The sequence below is a fragment of the Macrobrachium rosenbergii genome, chromosome 48 (assembly GCF_040412425.1).
Source record: "Macrobrachium rosenbergii isolate ZJJX-2024 chromosome 48, ASM4041242v1, whole genome shotgun sequence".
In the NCBI taxonomy this organism is placed as follows: Eukaryota; Metazoa; Arthropoda; class Malacostraca; order Decapoda; family Palaemonidae; genus Macrobrachium; species Macrobrachium rosenbergii.
In genome coordinates, this window is record NC_089788.1 from 27,299,909 (window position 1) to 27,319,082 (window position 19,174).

Sequence of the window (19,174 nt, forward strand, 5' to 3'; positions counted from 1 at the left end):
TTTATTATTATTCTGGTTAACTTCCCTTGTGTGGGGTTTCCCTATATCCTGCCTAGTGTATGTTAGGCTTTTATTTTGCGCCTATTGGCCTCCTGCTCTCCCTTTCACCCTGGGTTAGGTTAGGCGAGCGGAGGGGATCAGCAGGTAGAGGGAGTTTCTGTTGTTGTTCCATCCACTGACCGTTGTTTGGGTTGTGGAGTGAGACCCCATTGTCCTCCCCCTTCTTTACGGAGGGGTAGAGGTTTTTTCTGTGGGTGTGTCTCCTCCATGCTTTTATAGCATTCCCTTTCTTTCGGCTCTGGTTGGTCTTCGGCACGGGAATTTCTCTCCCTGTTGTTTCCTCATCCCTCCCTTTCCTTCTCCCCTTTTTATTTCATAGGCTACGTCTATGTGTGGGGTGAGAGTATGGAGGCCTTAGGTCGCTATTCCTTTCCCTTTCCTTCGGGGTAGGCCATGATCTCTCCAAGCTGGTATTATTTACCTAGCGTGGTTGTGTTTACAGTTGAGCAGGTGAAGGCATCTTCCCCAGTCTCCTGTTTTCCTCTGCTCTGGCCTACTCCCTTCCTTACCCCACCAACCCCTCCCCCTCCCCTTCCTACCCTGGTCTACCCTGGGTCCAGCTCTTTGTCATCTTCTCGCGCGGGTGACGTCGGTGTCAGACAACCACCCCGAGTTGTTGGATCTTCCTGGTGGAGGGAGTCGCTCCTCCCAGGGCTGGTCCCAGATGGCATTTTTCTTGGCTCAGTGTCTCGTTAACCCGCTCTCCTAGGATCGAGCAGGTTTTCAAACATTCTCAGGGTTACTTTTTTCTCAGCCTTGTCCCGCGTTCGCTCCGGCGTTTGGGATGCTCTAGTTGGGTTGACTGGCGCTTACACCTGCCCTTGTGGATCTGTGGTGTTTTGTAGCCTCACCCTTCTATTGTTCTCTAGCGGTAGAGGCTTGGGATCCCCGGAGGGGGTGGTGCCGGACTCCGGGGAATGCTGATTTTTATGTCATTGTTAACCGATTATGTTACCATCCTCTGTATATATATGCATTTATTTTGTTCCCGGCGGCTCATCCCGCCGTCGGATATATATTTGTTTTCTTGTTATTGTTATCAGAGTCCGGTGATCCTACCCTTGGGTTCCGCCGTTTTATTCCCGGCATCCCTTGTGGTAAGGGTCCTGTTGACTCGGCTCTCGTTCCGCCGGAGTATTCCGGCAGTCGAGGGCTTCTTGCTTACCTTAAATTTAGTTACTTTTTACTTTTTCATTGCGAGTGCTCCGGCAGTACAGTTTGAAAATACCTGGACCTGCTTAGTTTAAGTTTCTTAGAGTGGTAGGCTCATATACTGTTCACACTTACAGACTGTTCGTTGTGAGGAGCCCGGATGTACCGCAACCCTCCACCAACCCTACGGGCATGTGGTGTGTCGGACCCACGCTGGCTGTGCGGTCCGGCTTGATGACCTGATCGTCTGGCATCCGGAAGGCTGTGAGGTTTGCTTCGCGCTCTGTGGATGCATCCAGGACGAGTCGGTAAGCTGCTTACTTTCGTTCTTCACGTTAGTTACAGTTTGCTATGTTTTCATATCTTGTGTTCTAACGCTTATATATTTTACAGTATATTAGCCCTTCCTTGATTCCCTGCTCCCTTTCAGGCCGACGAGTCCTCCAAGAAGGAGGCCCTAGAGTCTCTCCGCGCCTGGGTGGCTGGGTTCGGGAGGAACGTTCCGTCGGGGAAGCCCTACGTCCTCAACGGGAAGCTGAGGGACTTGCTCTACCCCGGCGCCCGGATCGCTGCGGCAGTACCAGCTGATGTGGCCGCACCCATCATCGAGCAGATCCGGGTCGTGACCCAGCCACTACAAGAGGACCCCCTTTATGCGGAGGTTTCGGAGGACGTCGCCGCTCTGGATTTGGACCTGGAGCCCATGAATACCGAGCAGGACCAGGCGGTAGGTAGAGAGGTAAGTGAGGCAGTGGGGGCGGGCGCCCTTTTTGATTCCCCTTCATCCTCTGTATCTTCTTTCCAGGGCTTCGCTAAATCTTCTATCTTGAGGGACAGCGCTCAGTCTACTGTCCCCAAGTTGAAGAAGTCATGGAAGGCGAAGGGCTTCAAGTCCTCGTCTTCCCGCAAGGCATCCCCTTTCCCCCCGTCGAAGCCAAAGGTTGCTGAACCTGTGGCCTCCGGGAGCAAACCAGGTACCTCGGGCAAAGGAGCGAGTAAGAGGGTGGCCAGGCCCAGCCCTCCTCGCCAGCCTGCCTTTGACCCTGAGGCGTTTGCTGGGATGTTGTTGGAGAGGTTCTCTACGGAGGTAGAGGCCAAACTCTCTATATTGACGGAGAGGCTTCAGAGTCAGGAGAATCTTCTTGCTGATATGGCACGCTCCGGTGGGGCCGGACCACACTATCAGATCCCTGACACTGCTACCCTCCCTCCTTTTGATGTAGGGAACCCATGGTGTTTTGTTCTTCGTGCTATCCGGCATGAAGACACCTTGACCATTGAAGGTCTAGGTACCAGGCGTCTAGAGGAACTGGAGTTCTTCCCGGCTGATCTCTTGCCCCCCTACCCAGGCTTCGTTAGGCTGACGGAGGAAGCCTGGGTACGCTCAGACAAGGTCCCTAAGGAGACGGTGATCTTCCCTAGGGATCAGGCGCAATCTGCTCTCTTGCGCACCTTTTCCGAGTGGCGGGCGGAGAACATGAAGTTGACCCCCTTCAAGGGCAACTTCACTATGTTTTCTCTCGGAGATAACCTGCCCACTCCCTGCCTGAACAAGGTTGCTATCGCAACCGCTCAGGCTTGCTTGGATGGCAAACCCTTGCCTCAGCTTCGGGAATCAGATCCTACGTCTCTGATCTTCCCAGGGGTTGACGAGTTCTGGAGAGACGCTCCGTCCACATTTACTGTCGGTAAACTGGATGCAGATTGCGCGTCAAACCAGTTCAGCGAGCAGCTTCCTAAGCTTCCGGAAGCTCTCCTGAAGGCTGAGTTCGAGGCACGGTGTCGGTTGAGCCGGTCTTTGAATTCGCTGTGCCTGTCAGAAGCGACTGCTGTCTCCTTTGCAGAGGAGCCATTGTTTCAGGTTCTGACTAAATCCCTGTTAGCAGGGTTCCAGCCGGACCTATACGACTTCATGGTGGCAAAGATGAACTGTTGTAAGTTTATCTTCGCTGATGCCACCATTTGTCATGAGCCTAACAGGCTCATGAAGAGTTCTTTCTGGGGAGACAACCTTTTCCCAGAAGATGAAGTCTCCAGTGTCCTAGGCGAAGCAACCAGGGCTAACCAGAGTCTGCGCTCCCGGTGGGGTATCTCCGCCTTTAAGCGGAAGACCCCTGAGTCTAGCGTTTCCCAGAATAGGCCTGGGAAACATTATAGAAAGCACAGGAGACCACAACACCAGACGGTTGTTCAGGCAGTTCCGGTCTCGATGGTGAACCAACCGTCCACCTCCAAGGCTCAACCCCAACAGTATGTGCTGGTTCAACCAGCCCAATCCCCCTTGCTGCGAAACGTCTCTCGCCGGCGTACAACCCTACCTATGAAGGCCGTGGGGTCTTTCACGGCCTTAATAGGAGTGCAAGGGGTGGGGTAGAGGTCGAGCCCCCTACAGAGGCAGGGCTGGATCCGTCTCCCGGGGGAAAAGTGGCCGCGGTAGAGGAAACAAACCTGCTTCCTCCCACTGAGACCAGTCAGGTAGGTGGACGCCTATACTGGTTCAGAGACCAGTGGTCCTTCAGTCCTTGGGCACACAGCATTGTGTCCAAAGGCCTGGGTTGGAGCTGGATCAGGGACCCTCCTCCCCTGACCAGGTTTTATCAACCCTCCTCCAAAGCCCTACAGGACTTTGTGACGGAGCTTCTCAACAAGAGAGCAATAAAGAAAGTGAGGCACCTCAAATTTCAAGGCAGGCTGTTCACTGTCCCCAAGAAAGATTCCGGCCAGCAAAGAGTGATTCTAGATCTGTCGCATCTAAATCTCTACATACAATGCGACAAATTTCGCATGCTTACAGTTGCTCAAGTACGGACTCTACTGCCGCGTGGAGCCGTCACCACCTCTATCGATCTTTTAGATGCTTATTATCACGTCCCGGTTGCGCGGAACTTCTCTCCCTTCCTGGGTTTCAGACTAGGGAAACAGGCCTACTCCTTCAGGGTCATGCCTTTCAGGCTCAATATAGCCCCCAGGATATTCACGAAGCTGGCGGAAACAGTTGTTCAGCAGCTACGGTCCTGGGGGATCTCCCTAGCAGCATACCTGGACAATTGGATAATCTGGGCCCCAACCGTACAGGAGTGCCGGAAGACTACAGCCATAGTGATTGAGTTCCTGGAGTCATTAGGCTTTCACTTGAACAGGGAGAAGTCCCGCCTGACTCCGGAGTCTCGGTTTCAGTGGCTGGGTCTCCAGTGGGACCTAACCTCGTACAGGCTATCCCTCCCGCCGGCCAAGCGGAGAGAGATAGCCGCCGCTACTAGAAAATTTCTGAAGGGCAAAGCAGCATCCCGCCGGTCTCAAGAGAGGATTCTCGGCTCTCTTCAGTTTGCTTCAGTGACAGACCTGCTCTTGAAAGCAAGACTAAAAGACAAACAGAGTGTGGCGGAGACGAGCCAATGTCAGGCTGAGAGACAGAGTCTCTTCAATCCCGCAAATCTTGAGGACAAGGCTTCGACCATGGTCCACAGTCAAAGGCCTTTCAAAGTCTGTCCCCCTTCAATTTTCCCCCCAGCTCTGGTAATCCACACAGACGCTTCATTAAGCGGCTGTGGAGGGTACTCACCAAAACAAAAAGTACAAGGGACATGGTCTATAATGTTTCGACAGTTCCAGATAAACACCTTGGAAGCTATGGCAGTGTTTCTAACTCTGAAGAAACTTTGCCCCGCCGGCCAGATTCACATCAGGCTGGTGTTAGACAGCGTCGTGGTGGTTCATTGCATAAACAGGGGCGGCTCCAAATCGAGTCGCGTAAATCAGGTGATGTTAGCTATCTTCTCCCTGGCGAACAAGCACGGCTGGCATCTGTCAGCCGCCCACCTAGCGGGGGTGCAGAACGTGGTGGCGGATTCTCTGTCCAGAACTACTCCGTTGGAGACGGAGTGGTCTCTAGACGGGAATCGTTCAGTTGGATCTGCCGCCGGGTTCGGGACTCAAGTGGATCTGTTCGCCACAGAGAGCAATCACAAGCTTTCCTGTTATGTGGCTCCCAATCTGGACCCCCATGCCTACGCCACGGACACAATGACCATAGATTGGAACAATTGGGAGAGGATCTACTTGTTTCCCCAATAAACATGTTGTTGAAAGTACTGCACAAACTCAGGTCATTCAAGGGCCAACTAGCCTGGTAGCCCCCATTGGCCGAAGAGCAACTGGTTCCCTCTGCTTCTGGAGCTCAAGTTGCGGTGTCATCAGATACCCAGACCCAGACTGACCCAAGTAGTACAAACCAAGACTGTGTCAGCTTCCTTAAAAATTCAGAATGCCCTGGTTTTATGGACTTTATAAAATTTGCTGCTAAAAAGGGAGCAAATATTGACCCCGTTAACACTGTTTCTAGAATCCGACAAGAGAGATTCTACTCTCAGGCAATATGATTCAGCAGTCAAAAAATTAGCATCTATTTTGAAGGCATCTGAAGCTCAGACTATGACTACTAACCTAGCGGTTACCTTCTTTAGGTCATTGTTTGAAAAAGGCCTAGCTCCGGCCACTATTACTACAGCTAAATCAGCCTTGAAGAAGGTATTTTTGTATGGTTTTAAGATTGACCTTACAGATTCGTACTTTTCCTCCATCCCTAGAGCATGCGCCCGTTTGAGGCCGGTAACACGCCCACATTCTGTTACCTGGTTCCTGAACGATGTTCTAAAATTAGCCTCTGATATTGATAACTCACAATGCTCTTATCTGGATCTGTTAAGGAAGACCTTGTTTCTGATTAGCTTAGCTTCAGGTGCCAGAATCTCAGAGGTATCTGCTCTCTCTAGAGGTGATGATCACATTGATTTCCTCCCGTCGGGAGAAGTTCTCCTTTCCCCTGATCATAGGTTCCTAGCGAAAAATGAAGACCCTCAGGACAGGTGGTCCCCCTGGAAGGTGGTGCCTCTTCCACAAGACCGGTCCTTATGCCCAGTCTTTACCCTAAAGGCTTACTTACAAAGAACTCCTCAGTGTATGTCGGGTCCTCTCTTTATCAGGGAAAAAGGTGGAACTCTTTCTTTGAATGCTATAAGACAGCAAATTCTGTATTTCATTAAACAGGCCAACCTGGATTCAGTTCCTAATGTTCATGATATCCATGCAGTAGTTACCTCTACTAATTATTTTCATAATATGGATTTTGCTGAACTTACCAAATATACGGGAAGGAAATCACCTCTAGTGTTTAAATGCCACTATCTAAAATCACTCGAAGCTCTGAAATTTCTCTACAGTGGCTGTGGGGGAGTGTCATCCCCACCTTAATTATCCTTAACCCTTATCCTTTCCCCCGCCCGCCTGCCTCATTTATTTCTCTGCCTGTTCTCCTGGATCAATCATGCCTCACTGCCTTGCTCCTCATAATTGATACTAGTATTGCCATTATTATTGTTTGTCTTGGTGATTGTGTTTTGTTATGCTGTGTATTTAGATTTAAGCCTAGAGGTACTTGTGTTATTTTATTTTACGCCAGTATACCTCACATTTTTTTATATTGTATAAGATATATTGTGTATTTCTCTTATGTATAGTTTATATTTACCTATCTATGACATTGTATTGTTGGGTGTTTTTGTTCCACCCGTACTTACCTGTGATTTGATTCTCTCTGCTTTGCTGAGATATCATATTAAATCTATTTTTTCATAGCATGTGTTTTTGTTCATGATCACCTTTTTGTTTATTTTGTATCTTGGCAGTCTTGGCATGATTCTCCGTTACTATTTCACCGGGTGACACAGGGACGAACTCAGAAAAGGGATTTTGACAAAGGAAAAATCTATTTCTGAGGGAGGCCCTGTGTCACCCGGTGACCCTCCCAGTATCTGGTTTCCCCCCCTGCTTTGGCATGCCAAGCCTGAGGGTGGTGCTAGACTGGAATGAGTTCAGATGGCGCTGGGGTCGCCGTTTGGCGGGCGGGTGAGTGTGGGAGCTGGTACGGCTCTCCGCTCTTCCGAGGGATTTTGCCATTGGGATGTCTTTCGAGTGTGGTTCTGTGGTTGTGATTTCTTCACTCACCCTTATCCATTCCGACGCCTTCTTGGTATAAGAAGGCGCTCGATCTGGGGGTAGTAACCCCAGCATTCCTGATAGCTTTTTTCTCTGGTATATTTAGCAATATTGTGGCAGGATTTAAAAACACAAAAAACAATACACAACACAGATACACAGAACATATAACCACATACAATACTCACTCTGATCCTCGGTTGCTGGGAGATGGATGAACTTGTCCACGGTCGCCAACACAGTAGACAAAATTACACAAACAAAACCGAAAACAGACTTTCAACCCAAAAAAAAACGAGCAAAAAGGAAGAGACACATGCACAGACAACAATGACATCCAACGGAAAACACACGACTCATGAAACATACAATAATCCACCATCAGTGTCCGCCTTGCACAGAACTCAGCTCAAGACTCACTCCAAAACCGAAAAATCCTTCACATATTCCACAGACAGATAGCGCCGTAAACAAACTAACGACCTCATCCCTCTACCAACAACCGAAGCACACACTAACGACAATTACACACACTCTCTCTCTCTCTCTCTCTCTCTCTCTCTCTCTCTCTCTCTCTCTCTCTCTCTCTCTCTCTCTCTCTCTCTCTCACAAAACGTTGGGAAATGCTAAATACAAACAAATCTATTCATCCCTCTATAATTCTCCCCCCTTTTAGCATTTCCCAACCAACACCTTTCACACTGCATTCAAATCGCCTTACGTAACACCCATGGATGCTCACTAGCAGGTCCTTTAGAACGCGTTCGCGGGCATGCAATCATTCTCTCAGACTCGCTCTCTCTTCCAGCAACATTCAGATTTACATTTTCTCCTCCATTCTCTCTCAGATTCACGCTATCTTCTTCACTATTACCACTCAATTTCATCCACAATCTCATCTATACCCTCTAACTCGTTCCCGAATACCTCCCCCAATTCTTCAACTAACCCATCCCATTCGCTCATTGACCTTTCCAATTCTTGCAACGATTCATTCATGCTTTCAATCACTCGTCTATCACTGCTACGCTCTCTTACTCTTACACTTTCGCTCACCTCCAACCGTTCACTTACCCCTACACGTTCAGTCAACTCAGTTATATCAAAACCATATGCTATACGTTCTATTCATACCATCCCATTCATCCGTATTACACGCTTTATCACTCATTTTCAGTTTGGCATTCACACCCCTATCACACAACTTACGATCACTCCGTTCACTTACGTTCTTCCCTTTCTTACATTTCCTACCATACTCTATCAAAACAAATTGCTGATCCTCCTCATGCAACAACCCCTCACGTACATGCATCACACGCACCGCTTGCATCCTGGAGGATCCACCCATTTGAACCCCCTTCACACTCAGTTTCCCGAATTCGCTGTCACAGTCACCCTCTTTCGTCTACATACACTTGATACATGCCCTTCCATTCCACATTCGACACACTTCGCTCTCGGTTTTGAACACATTCTCGCATAATGCCCATTCTTACCACAGTTGCCACATATTACATTCACTCGGGTACCCCTACAACCATTAGCAATATGACCCACCTGTCCGCACCTGTAGCATTTAACCCCCATATCTTTCGTACACTCCCTTACCAAATGTCCCGATTGCCCACACTCGAAACACGCTCCTAAAGCCCACCTACACTCATTCTTTGTATGCCCTTCCTTTCCACATCTAAAACACTTCACTCGACTTCCACTCATCGACCTTCCCCTTTGTACACTACTATCCCTAACCCGTCCAACCCGTTGTTCCCTTACAAACCGACCATTCATCCTCACTGGCACCTCCACATTACTTGCTCTTACACTTCTATCTATTACACTATCAGCCATTCTCATTGGGCCCCTCAACACTGCATTCCTAAAGCTTCCAAACTCTGGCACTCTCTCATCTACCCCAGCCCTTACACTTACACTTCTGCTCTCTTTTATAACCCTGTCAAGCTCATAATCTTCTACAATTTCCAAAATTTCTCCCCAAGTCAACCTTTCATTCGTCCATCTTTTCTTCTCCTTCCGCTTCAAGTTCACAAATTCTCTAACTCCATCTGGCACTGTCCCTAACAACTTCCGTACTAACTCCTTACATTCATCTATCCCATCATCCCCAAACTTCTTCCTTGCCAACGTCTCCAGCCTACAAGCATACAATGACAAGGTTTCCCCAGCTTTCATTCTTGCCTCATCAAATTCATTCTTCCTCTTATACTTAACACTTTCGCTTTCATACGCTTCGCTTGCTCAACTAGTCTAGCTTTCACCTTGTCATACTCAACATCCCCACACTCATAATAACCCTATACATATCAAGCAAAAACCCAGTCAAATATTCTCCTAATTCTCGTGTCCACACTCTCTTACTTTCCCCATACTTATCCTGACAAAACCTTTCATACTCCCTAAAGAAATCATGCACATCCCTACTTCCATACTCATTATACCTTTCACACTGGGGTACCTCCTCACATACATAGCCTTTTCACTTCTTTCTCACTTTCCCTCTCACTTTCGCTACTTTCACTCTGTCCTTTCATACCCTCTTCCGAATACAAAGAGTCCACTTCCGCACTTACATTCATCTTACTCATTACACTCTTCTTTCCCCTCTTTTTATCCACTTTTATCCACTCACCTCCATCCACCTCACTATCACTACTGCCTTCACCCTCTCCCTTCTTTCCTGCCTTTCCCACTTCCTTACCCTTCTTACCAGTTTCCTTTCCCTTTCCCTTCTTCCCTTTTTCTTCCCCTGACTTATCCTTACTTTCCCTCTGTTCCTTCCCTTGCTTTTCATTCCCCTTTTCCTTACCCTGCCTTTCATTCTCTCGTTTCTTACTTCCTACTTCCACATCACTTTCATCACTCACGCTTCCATTCACTTCTTCCTCCTTTTCTTTCTCTCTTGCCCCTTCACACGTTCCAGAGGACCTGCCTCCAACAGCCCCTTCTCCAAAACCACCCTTGAACCTACCTTTCATCATTTCTTCCACACTTTTCATCATTCCCTCCAACTTTTTATCCACCCTCTCTTCCATTCTCTCTTCTGACTCTTTCATTTCTTCTTTTGCACTTCTTAGCATTCCCCCCATCTCCTCCAACTGACTCCTCAATCTCTCATTCTCACCCCTCAACCACGTATTCTCTCTCAACCTCACCAGTTCCTCTTCCATCCTTCTCTTCAGTCACACTACCAGCCACCAATCTCAATTGCAGCTGCAATACCAGCTGCCCCACGTTGGGCGCCAAATATTATGTGGCGGGATTTAAAAACACAAAAAACAATACACAACACAGATACACAGAACATATAACCACATACAATACTCACTCTGATCCTCGGTTGCTGGGAGATGGATGAACTTGTCCACGGTCGCCAACACAGTAGACAAAATTACACAAACAAAACCGAAAACAGACTTTCAACCCAAAAAAACGAGCAAAAAGGAAGAGACACATGCACAGACAACAATGACATCCAACGGAAAACACACGACTCATGAAACATACAATAATCCACCATCAATGTCCGCCTTGCACAGAACTCAGCTCAAGACTCACTCCAAAACCGAAAAATCCTTCACATATTCCACAGACAGACAGCGCCGTAAACAAACTAACGACCTCATCCCTCTACCAACAACCGAAGCACACACTAACGACAATTACACACTCTCTCTCTCTCTCTCTCTCTCTCTCTCTCTCTCTCTCTCTCTCTCTCTCTCTCTCTCTCTCTCTCTCTCTCTCTCTCTCTCTCTCTCTCTCTCACAAAACGTTGGGAAATGCTAAATACAAACAAATCTATTCATCCCTCTATAATATTTATACCTAGAAATTCGTGCAAGAAAGGAATTTCACCGGGTGACACAGGGCCTCCCTCAGAAATAGATTTTTCCTTTGTCAAAATCCCTTATGTAGGCCTAATCTCCCAATGATATTAACATTTGACATGCAGGATTATGATGAATTAATACCCTAATATTGGAACTGGCTGCTTAAGTCTATGCTTCATTTCAATTAATGTGGTTTATTTGGAATCAGTAATGTAAGCCAACACCAATTTAAAAGAAAATAAGCAAGATGCTTGTGTATTTAGGCTGTGCATAATCAAAATAAAAAAAAAAAGATGCATAGACAAAATGATCCAAATACACAGAACTGCCTATTTTGATAGTTCAAACAAAAAAAAAAAAACTCAAAAAATGCTTATACAGGTATTATCCTGCTTACGATGGGGTTAGGTTCCAAAAACCCATCGTTTGTTTAGAAAAAACTTATCTGTAATATAGCCTAGCCTACACTGGAGTATTCAGTGCCATGTATACATTTATGGTAACCTAGCCTACACTATAAAGTATAGTCTATACATGCACAGTATAGTAATTATTAATATCAGCTAATTCTGGAGGTTCATGCAAAGTGACTTATGATAATTCAATGCAAAGAGAAATTGAATAAAAAATAAGAATTAACTTAGCTTACACTATGATATATCGTTTACATATATGGTAGCCTAGCCTACATTATACTCTACTCTATACAGTATTCACATATTGATATCGTATTATACAAAACATCAACGTAATGAATATGCATCTTTTCCATGGATCTTTTAAAATGTTATGCTTTACTTCACTGTATCCAATAATATTGTATATATTCTTATATTGCTTTTGTATTATAAATTGCGATCATAGCGATCAATATTTTGGTTTGGAAATTGATTGCGCAGCAAGTTTTATTTCACCGTATGTAACTCAGTTCAGAGTGCTTTTCTTGCTTCTAGTTAGCGTAAATGAATCTCTAGATACTTTGTTTTTATGGGGCAAGGTTATTTTTCATTGTACGAAGTGTTTTTAAGTCGAAATATAACTTAAATACGTCTCATTGTGAAATTCATTTAGTTTTTTTTTTTTTTTGTTAATAGATGACATTAGCCGTTTGAGAGCATGTTTGTTTTGTGTAAAAAAAATCAAGATACCGTTCGCTATTTTCACTTGATTTTATCATGATACGAGCTTTACAATTTGTCGTTTATTGGCGTAAAAACAGCAGTAGGGTGGTCTTTCACCCAGTTGTTTTGATTAAAATACTTTCTCTCCGATTTTAATTACGGTCGAGTTTCATCCATGTTGCCGATGCACGATATTCTACTTAACGTCATTTGTAACATAACTATGGTAATTGTTTGCTACCGTACGATGGTTGAAATACAAGCAAAACGGCTGTTATAAGCAAAACAACATTTTCTTATTCGGGTGTTTATGGCTGTATGCATTTACAAAGAGTATAACGTAACGTGTCGCAAATTTTCCCCCATGACTGGGAAGCTTCTAAGTCCCTGATGGTATGGGACTGGGATGGTCAGGCCTGAAGGGCACTACCAGCAAACATAGAAGTGAAGGTCCATCAAAATCAGGCAGGGTTTTACAATTTTATATAAAAAAAAAATAGACTACAGATATTAAATTTAACATACATTAACACACAAGGACCACGTGGTTGGGTACAAGACACAATGCTGAAAGTTATACAAAAACCCTTAAGACTCTGAAAAACATGCCTCTAAAAGCTACAGTTTTCCACAAAACTTATTTCCGAACATTCAGGCTACACTTTAAATGAACATTAACTATATCAAGCCCCGGATGGCAGAAATGTGAAGGGATTAATTTAGCATACTAAAGGAACCGGCTCTTGACTTTAAAATGAACAATTTGGCTGGGGAGGTGACGACATGGAGAGTGCTTATCTTACCTCAATGGTATGCCCTCGAGAAAGACTCACTCTGCCCCTCTGCATGTCTCGTCGTCACCTCGGTTCCCTCTCAAAATTTCTACATAGGTCACTTGACTAAAGAACGTACTTGAATTATATAAAGAAGAGCCTCTCTGACATTCCCGACGCAGACAGCACAGGCAATTCGCCAGACACAAATAATAACCAAACATATTTACAGAAAAAAAGTGAACCACGAACTCATCCGCCTGCTTACCACTCCCCCTGGCTTATCCTGAACGTAGTTCTTCGTTGGACGAGTCAGTATAGTTCTTGGTAGCACTGTAATGGTCCCGCGTTCGAGTCTCCTGCCAGCCAATGAAGAAGAATTAGAGGAATTTATTTCTGGTGATAGACATTCATTTCTAGGTATAATGTGGTTCAGATTCCACAATAAGCTGTAGGTCCTGTTGCTAGGTAACCAGTTGGCTCTTAGCCATGTAAAATAAGTCTAATCCTTTAGGCCAGCCCTAGGAGAGCTGTTAATCAGCTCAGTGGTCTGGTTAAACTAAAGTATACTTAATTTATCCTGAACGTTGTGAAGGATTGTCGAGAAAAAACGGATCCAATTTTTTCATGATATAACCAACAATATTTTTATCATTCTCATTTACTTTTTTAACTAGAAGATGGGATAAAGAGATGGAGGAAAAGAAGTTGGTCTATTGTAATTTGGTCTCTCTCGCTGCCTGATTGTATGCTTCTGCCTGCACTTGTGCGAAATGTAAAAATATTTTATTAATATTGTCATATTGGTATTAATTGCATACCCCATCGCAAAATCGAATGATCATAACTCGAGCACTACCTCGGTACCTGAGTATTTTAATAGTTTAATCACAAAAAGTGCATTTAGTCATGAAAATTATATGAAATTTCTCAGTGAAAAATACTGTGAATGGGCGAATTTTCTGCGAATAATGTGTATATATGTACCATAGAGAAATCCTCGAATAGGTGAGTCTGCAAATCATGAGAACCCAAATACACAGGGTTTTACTGTATTGGTTCCATTACAGAAGTTGCAAATGCAGGAAATGGCAGGTGCCCTCTGCCCATCCTCTGCAAACCTGTATCAGGGAAAGTGAGCTGCTGTCTGTGATTGGTGTCGTCAAAGGGGCCACTCTCCTTTGTAGACCTAGCTTCAATGAGTAGCAGATGTCCTGTGTACCAGAGATGGAAGAGGGAGCTTGTCATCCTATCGATTAAGGGTGATAGGGTGGCTGTCTCCCCAGGTCAAGGGGCATTAACCTCTCAGAGTAGTGGGAGTTACCTATAGTTATAAGAAGTATTGAGTAGTCTTGCCCAACAAGGGAAATGGGGCCATCCAAGTGGGACAGACAAAGTTGCTGGAGAGCCAGCAGGGCACCTTTAATGGCCCACTGCAGAAAATGTCAGCCTGACACCTAACATGAAAAGTCTTCCTCTTGGCCTTAGCATCAGCTAAAAGACTAGGAGAAATACAAGACCTGTTGAGCTAAGTCTCCCACTCAGAAAGGTGATCACTCTCTCTTTTTCCTTTGCGCCAAAGTTCATGGCCAAAACTAGAGCCAGTCAGTCCAAGGACTGAGGTTCAGGAGTGTTCTTCTTCCCCTGCCTCTGGGACTGTAGTGTTAAAAAATGTGTTTTTATGAGAAATTTTAGTTTTTTAAATATATTTTTCATTATTGTTATTTAATGATTTTTAATTTTGCTTTGTTATTTTTGGATTCAGTGTTACCATCTTTTGATAGTGAACCTTTCTGATTTCTGGTAGAAATGATGAGGGTTCTCCCGAATGTATGTGGAATGTGAATGCTGCATATTTAAAGAAAGCTGAGAGTTAGCAGATTTACAGAAGGAAATAATGATGGCCATTGCAACAAGAACCTTTGTTGGCATGTTAAATAAATAATGCTGAAATTGGAAATAATTGAATTAGTGCCTACGAACCCAACCTGAGGGTTGCCCCCCCCCCTGCCCCAGTAAGGTCAGTTTCCCTTGATCATTTTGCCAAAAGCTGTTCAGCCTTCCAAGTAGTAAAGACAGCAGTCTGAAGAAGGTAGATGACCTTCTCTGTACCTCCACAAGTCCCTGGATCTGTTTGTGCTGGAACCAGAAGTGGTGCCTCAGCAAGTAGAGTTATGGGCTGAGTGGCAATGAAGGTCAGACCTGCATGCCAAAGTACAGGACAGACTGGAATGAAGCAAGGGGAGTGACACTAAAAGGAACTGTACTAATATTAGTATAAGTGATGTCAAGCCTCCCCTCTTGTCAGTATAAGGGAAAGGAGAGGAAATAGAAGGCAGCAGTACAGTAAACCTATTGGTCATATGACCTGCAAAGAAATACCCTACAAGACAAATGCTTGCGCTTACCAGACACGGCAAATAGGAGGAATGGGGATAATCACACTAGAGATGCCAGCAGGGTCTCCTGATCGCCAGAGGACAATGGAGGAAGGGGCAGGGGTTGAGGATCAGAATGCGCAGTCATTTGTGCCCAGGGTCTAGACCTAGTAGATTGGTTTAAGTACTCCACCCACAATAGAGGCACTGGAGGGAGCACTACCTCCCACCTAAGGAGTGATCTCTGTATATGAAAGGTGAAGCATTTGTATCCTCGAAGGAAGAAATTACAAATTTAAAAAATTCTGTAATTTGTATTTTTCATAGGTATACAGAAGGAAACCCATCTCTTTCACCCTGCTTCATACTACTCTCCGGAGTGGTAGTATACCCTCAAACATGCTGGAGGCAATGGTGGCAAGTGTAGGTTGGCGAGAGGATGGCTCCATACCGTAGGCATACCGTGTTTTAATTTAGTTTTCTCATTCAGCACACGGTTGTCCAAATGCATGTGTGGGAGGACAACTCCATAAATGAAAGGATACAGTTTTTATACCCAGGAAAACTATAAATTACTTTATATCTCTGGGTGAATACTGTATAATTGTTTATTAATTAAATATATCTTTGATTTCAGGAAACCATCTACACCACTCTGATGTCAGCCAAAAGTGGAGAGTTCAGTAGTTGGCTACGATATTGCCCTGATCCTTGTTGGCCTTGGTAAATAGCTGTTATGGTTTCTATAGCACTTCACATGGTTCATCATATGTGAGGACACAATATAGTGCTCATTGTATGTATTTACAATTTATATTTTTCCATTGTCCCTAATTCATGGATTTTACACTTGCACCACATCCTCTTAACATTAGCACATATCTGTGATTCAAATGTGGTGTAGTGTGAGTTCCTTTCAAGATAGGGAGATTGGTATTTGTGATTGCATTGTGATTTCATTATACAGAAGTTAGAATATAAGTTTTTCATTACATTGGAAATGTAATGCTATTTGTAAGGTGCTCTTTATATATCATCAAAAGATGGTGATGTTAACCTGTTGGGAATTTGGGGGTGGGTCAAAATCTTCTGCACCAGAACACTCACCCTTCACTGACTTAGCAAAAATGCTTAGCAATAATTTTCTTAATTGCTGTGTAAAATTATATTTCATAGCTCATTAATGAATTTGGTTTCATTTTAAAGCAGAGTTGACGATAATCAGAATATAATTAAAAATGCCAGAAATCTAAAAAGCATCAATATCATGAGTAAAAGTTAGCCATAATTAAAAAATATTTGTTACTTTATTAAAGACAAATTTATGATAAATCAGAGAAAAGAGATATCCAATTTCTGTTTAAACATTGTAAAAGTGTGACATATTGGCTTTACAATGATATGAAATTCATTACTATTTGAGTCACATATACCACAAAGCTTATTCAGTGAAATTAGAATATACTTGAGTGGTGTAAGTTTGCCAAGAAAAATAACGGTCTGTGTCACTTTAAAAAATAAACCATAAATCAGAATACAGTGGACCCCCCCGGATTCGCGGGGATGCATAGGCCCCTCCCACGGATAGCTCAAATCCGCGAATACTTAAACCCCTCTAAAAATGCATAAAACTGCCTATTTTGATAGTTCAAACAAAAAAAAACTCTAAAATTGTTTATACCTGAGTATTTTAATAGTTTTATCACAAAAAGTGCATTTAGTCATGAAAATGATATGAAAATACAGTGAATAATGAATATTTCTCAGTGAAAAATACTGCGAATAGGCGAATTTTCCACGAATAATGGGTATATATGTTCCATAGAGAAACCCGCTAACCGCTGAGTCTGTGAATTGCTAGCCCGCGAATCCAGGGACTTGACTGTATATACCAGTATCCATGACAGCAACAATCATCCATATGCATCATATTCAGATTCCATTATGATGCTGTATTACAGAATATGGTAAATTTATGAAAAACATTTCAATGAGAAGATGACTAAAGTCATCATCAGAATCTCAGTTTGAAAAATGGATGACAACTATAATTATCATCAGAATCTCCAAGGGTTAATTAGATACTTTACAGTACAGTATACTGTAATTCTGATTTTTTATATTTTTGAACTATTACCTCTATGCTTTATTATTAAAAGGTTGTAAGAGAAATAAGGTTTTTAGAAATGATTGTTATAGTGTACAACCTACTTTTTACTATAGTTTAATTATATTTATTCTTATCTAATAAGAAATTAGTGCTGGTTTATTCATTCTTTTTGAATTAAGGAGTGACTAGCTACTTTTGGGTAAAAAAAAATTTAAATTTAAAAAAAGCATCTAAAATTCTTTCTAAAGCATTCAAGAATCTATTACGACACACGGAAAACACCGTAGATCAGTTTGTGAAATGTTTGGACCCCGGGGGGCACCGAGGGTGTAAGGTACAGCCAGCCTGTTGTATAGCAAAAACTGTCCCTATGTACTCAACCATAATGCTCATTTTACCCGGTAAAAATAAGTGATCAAAGCACGGAATCAGTTGTTTTGGCAGCTCTGGTTGTTGGAGTGACACTTTTAGGAATACAGGCAGCTACTCAGTCAATGAGACTTAAGTTGCTCTCCAGAAGAGAAAGTATATTGCTCCATGATTTGTTCCATATCCAGCCCTGTCAAATCCCTTTAAACTTCACAGGCAAGCACATCAAAAGTTACTTTCACACAACCAAATATTCACAGAAAATCCAGTAGGTGCTCTATTTTATTGAAACTGGCAATATCAAGTCTGTTGATATTGCTCAAGCAGTGGATTGGTCACATTCAGATATTTCCAAATATAAAAAGAAAATGAATATAAATGCACTGTAACTGAATATTTTACGTCATTTGGGCTTAATAGTAACGTGGCTACACTATATAGCATTTCGAATGATGATTAGGGAAAATTTTTTATGATGAAGCGTTTAGATACTTCGAACTATTCACAAAAAATTCATTGACATTGATCAAATATTAAGGCTGCTAAAAAAAATAGTAAATACTATGTAACATTATGGTATCATAACTTAGGACAATTATACATAAAAACAACCCTTAATTTGCAAGTTTTTTTTTTTACACCAAAGTAGCTAGTCACCCCTTAATGTGACTATTTTATACTTCCAAATTCTTTAAATGTTTATGACATACATACATACATCAAAGTTAATCAATACAGATTACTGAAAAAGTGCATTATTTAACATCTCAGATTCTTCTTTATAAAGACAACTGGTAGCTACCATATATTTTTCTCATGAACTCTCATACTTGTGGGAGCCTCACCTTATGCAGTGCTATGCATTCATAAAGATATGGTTGGATATTTTTACAAAATAATAAAAGTAGGCTTGAAATTAATGTTTTTAATCAACCTAAATTTAAATCCTCTGGAAGTTCGCTTTCTCCTAGAGGGATACTACTTATTTTGTGCCTTAAGCATCACTATGTAAGCTTTACAGGTTCTTTTCATGGTCCTTTTGGCACAGGTGGGTTATTTTCCTGATTTTGCTTATCAATGTCCTTTTGTGTTTTCCTAGTTTGTTATCCAACTTGTCTTGACTTGCTGCAGTTTCTCACCACATTTTAAACTTTTAGGTTTTTGCCTTTTTCTGGTTCTGTCTTTGCCTCTTAAGCCTCACATTTACTTAGTTATGCACTCATTGAGTGATGATAAAGGTTTGTGGTTGCCCTTTGAAGCCAGGTTGTTTACCTTCGCAAGAAAACTTCAGAACAGCTTTGCAAATGCAGTAAAAGTGGTAAAGAAAAGGATCCAGTAAGCCAATATGCTAAATTACAGTATTTTG

General features: G+C 43.3%; 1 protein-coding gene across 5 annotated transcripts in view; it reads left to right on the forward strand.

The window, feature by feature from the left end:
• The window catches only part of LOC136831316 (acid ceramidase-like), a 182,331-nt gene extending 163,607 nt beyond the window's left edge, over positions 1-18,724 (forward strand). For all 5 annotated transcript variants that reach the window (XM_067091513.1, XM_067091517.1, XM_067091515.1 and 2 more), the window contains one exon: positions 15,967-18,724. In XM_067091513.1, the coding sequence (XP_066947614.1) occupies positions 15,967-16,056 (90 nt within the window). In that variant the 3' untranslated portion in view covers positions 16,057-18,724. The remainder of the gene's footprint in view (positions 1-15,966) is intronic.
• The last annotated feature ends 450 nt before the right edge of the window (positions 18,725-19,174 follow it).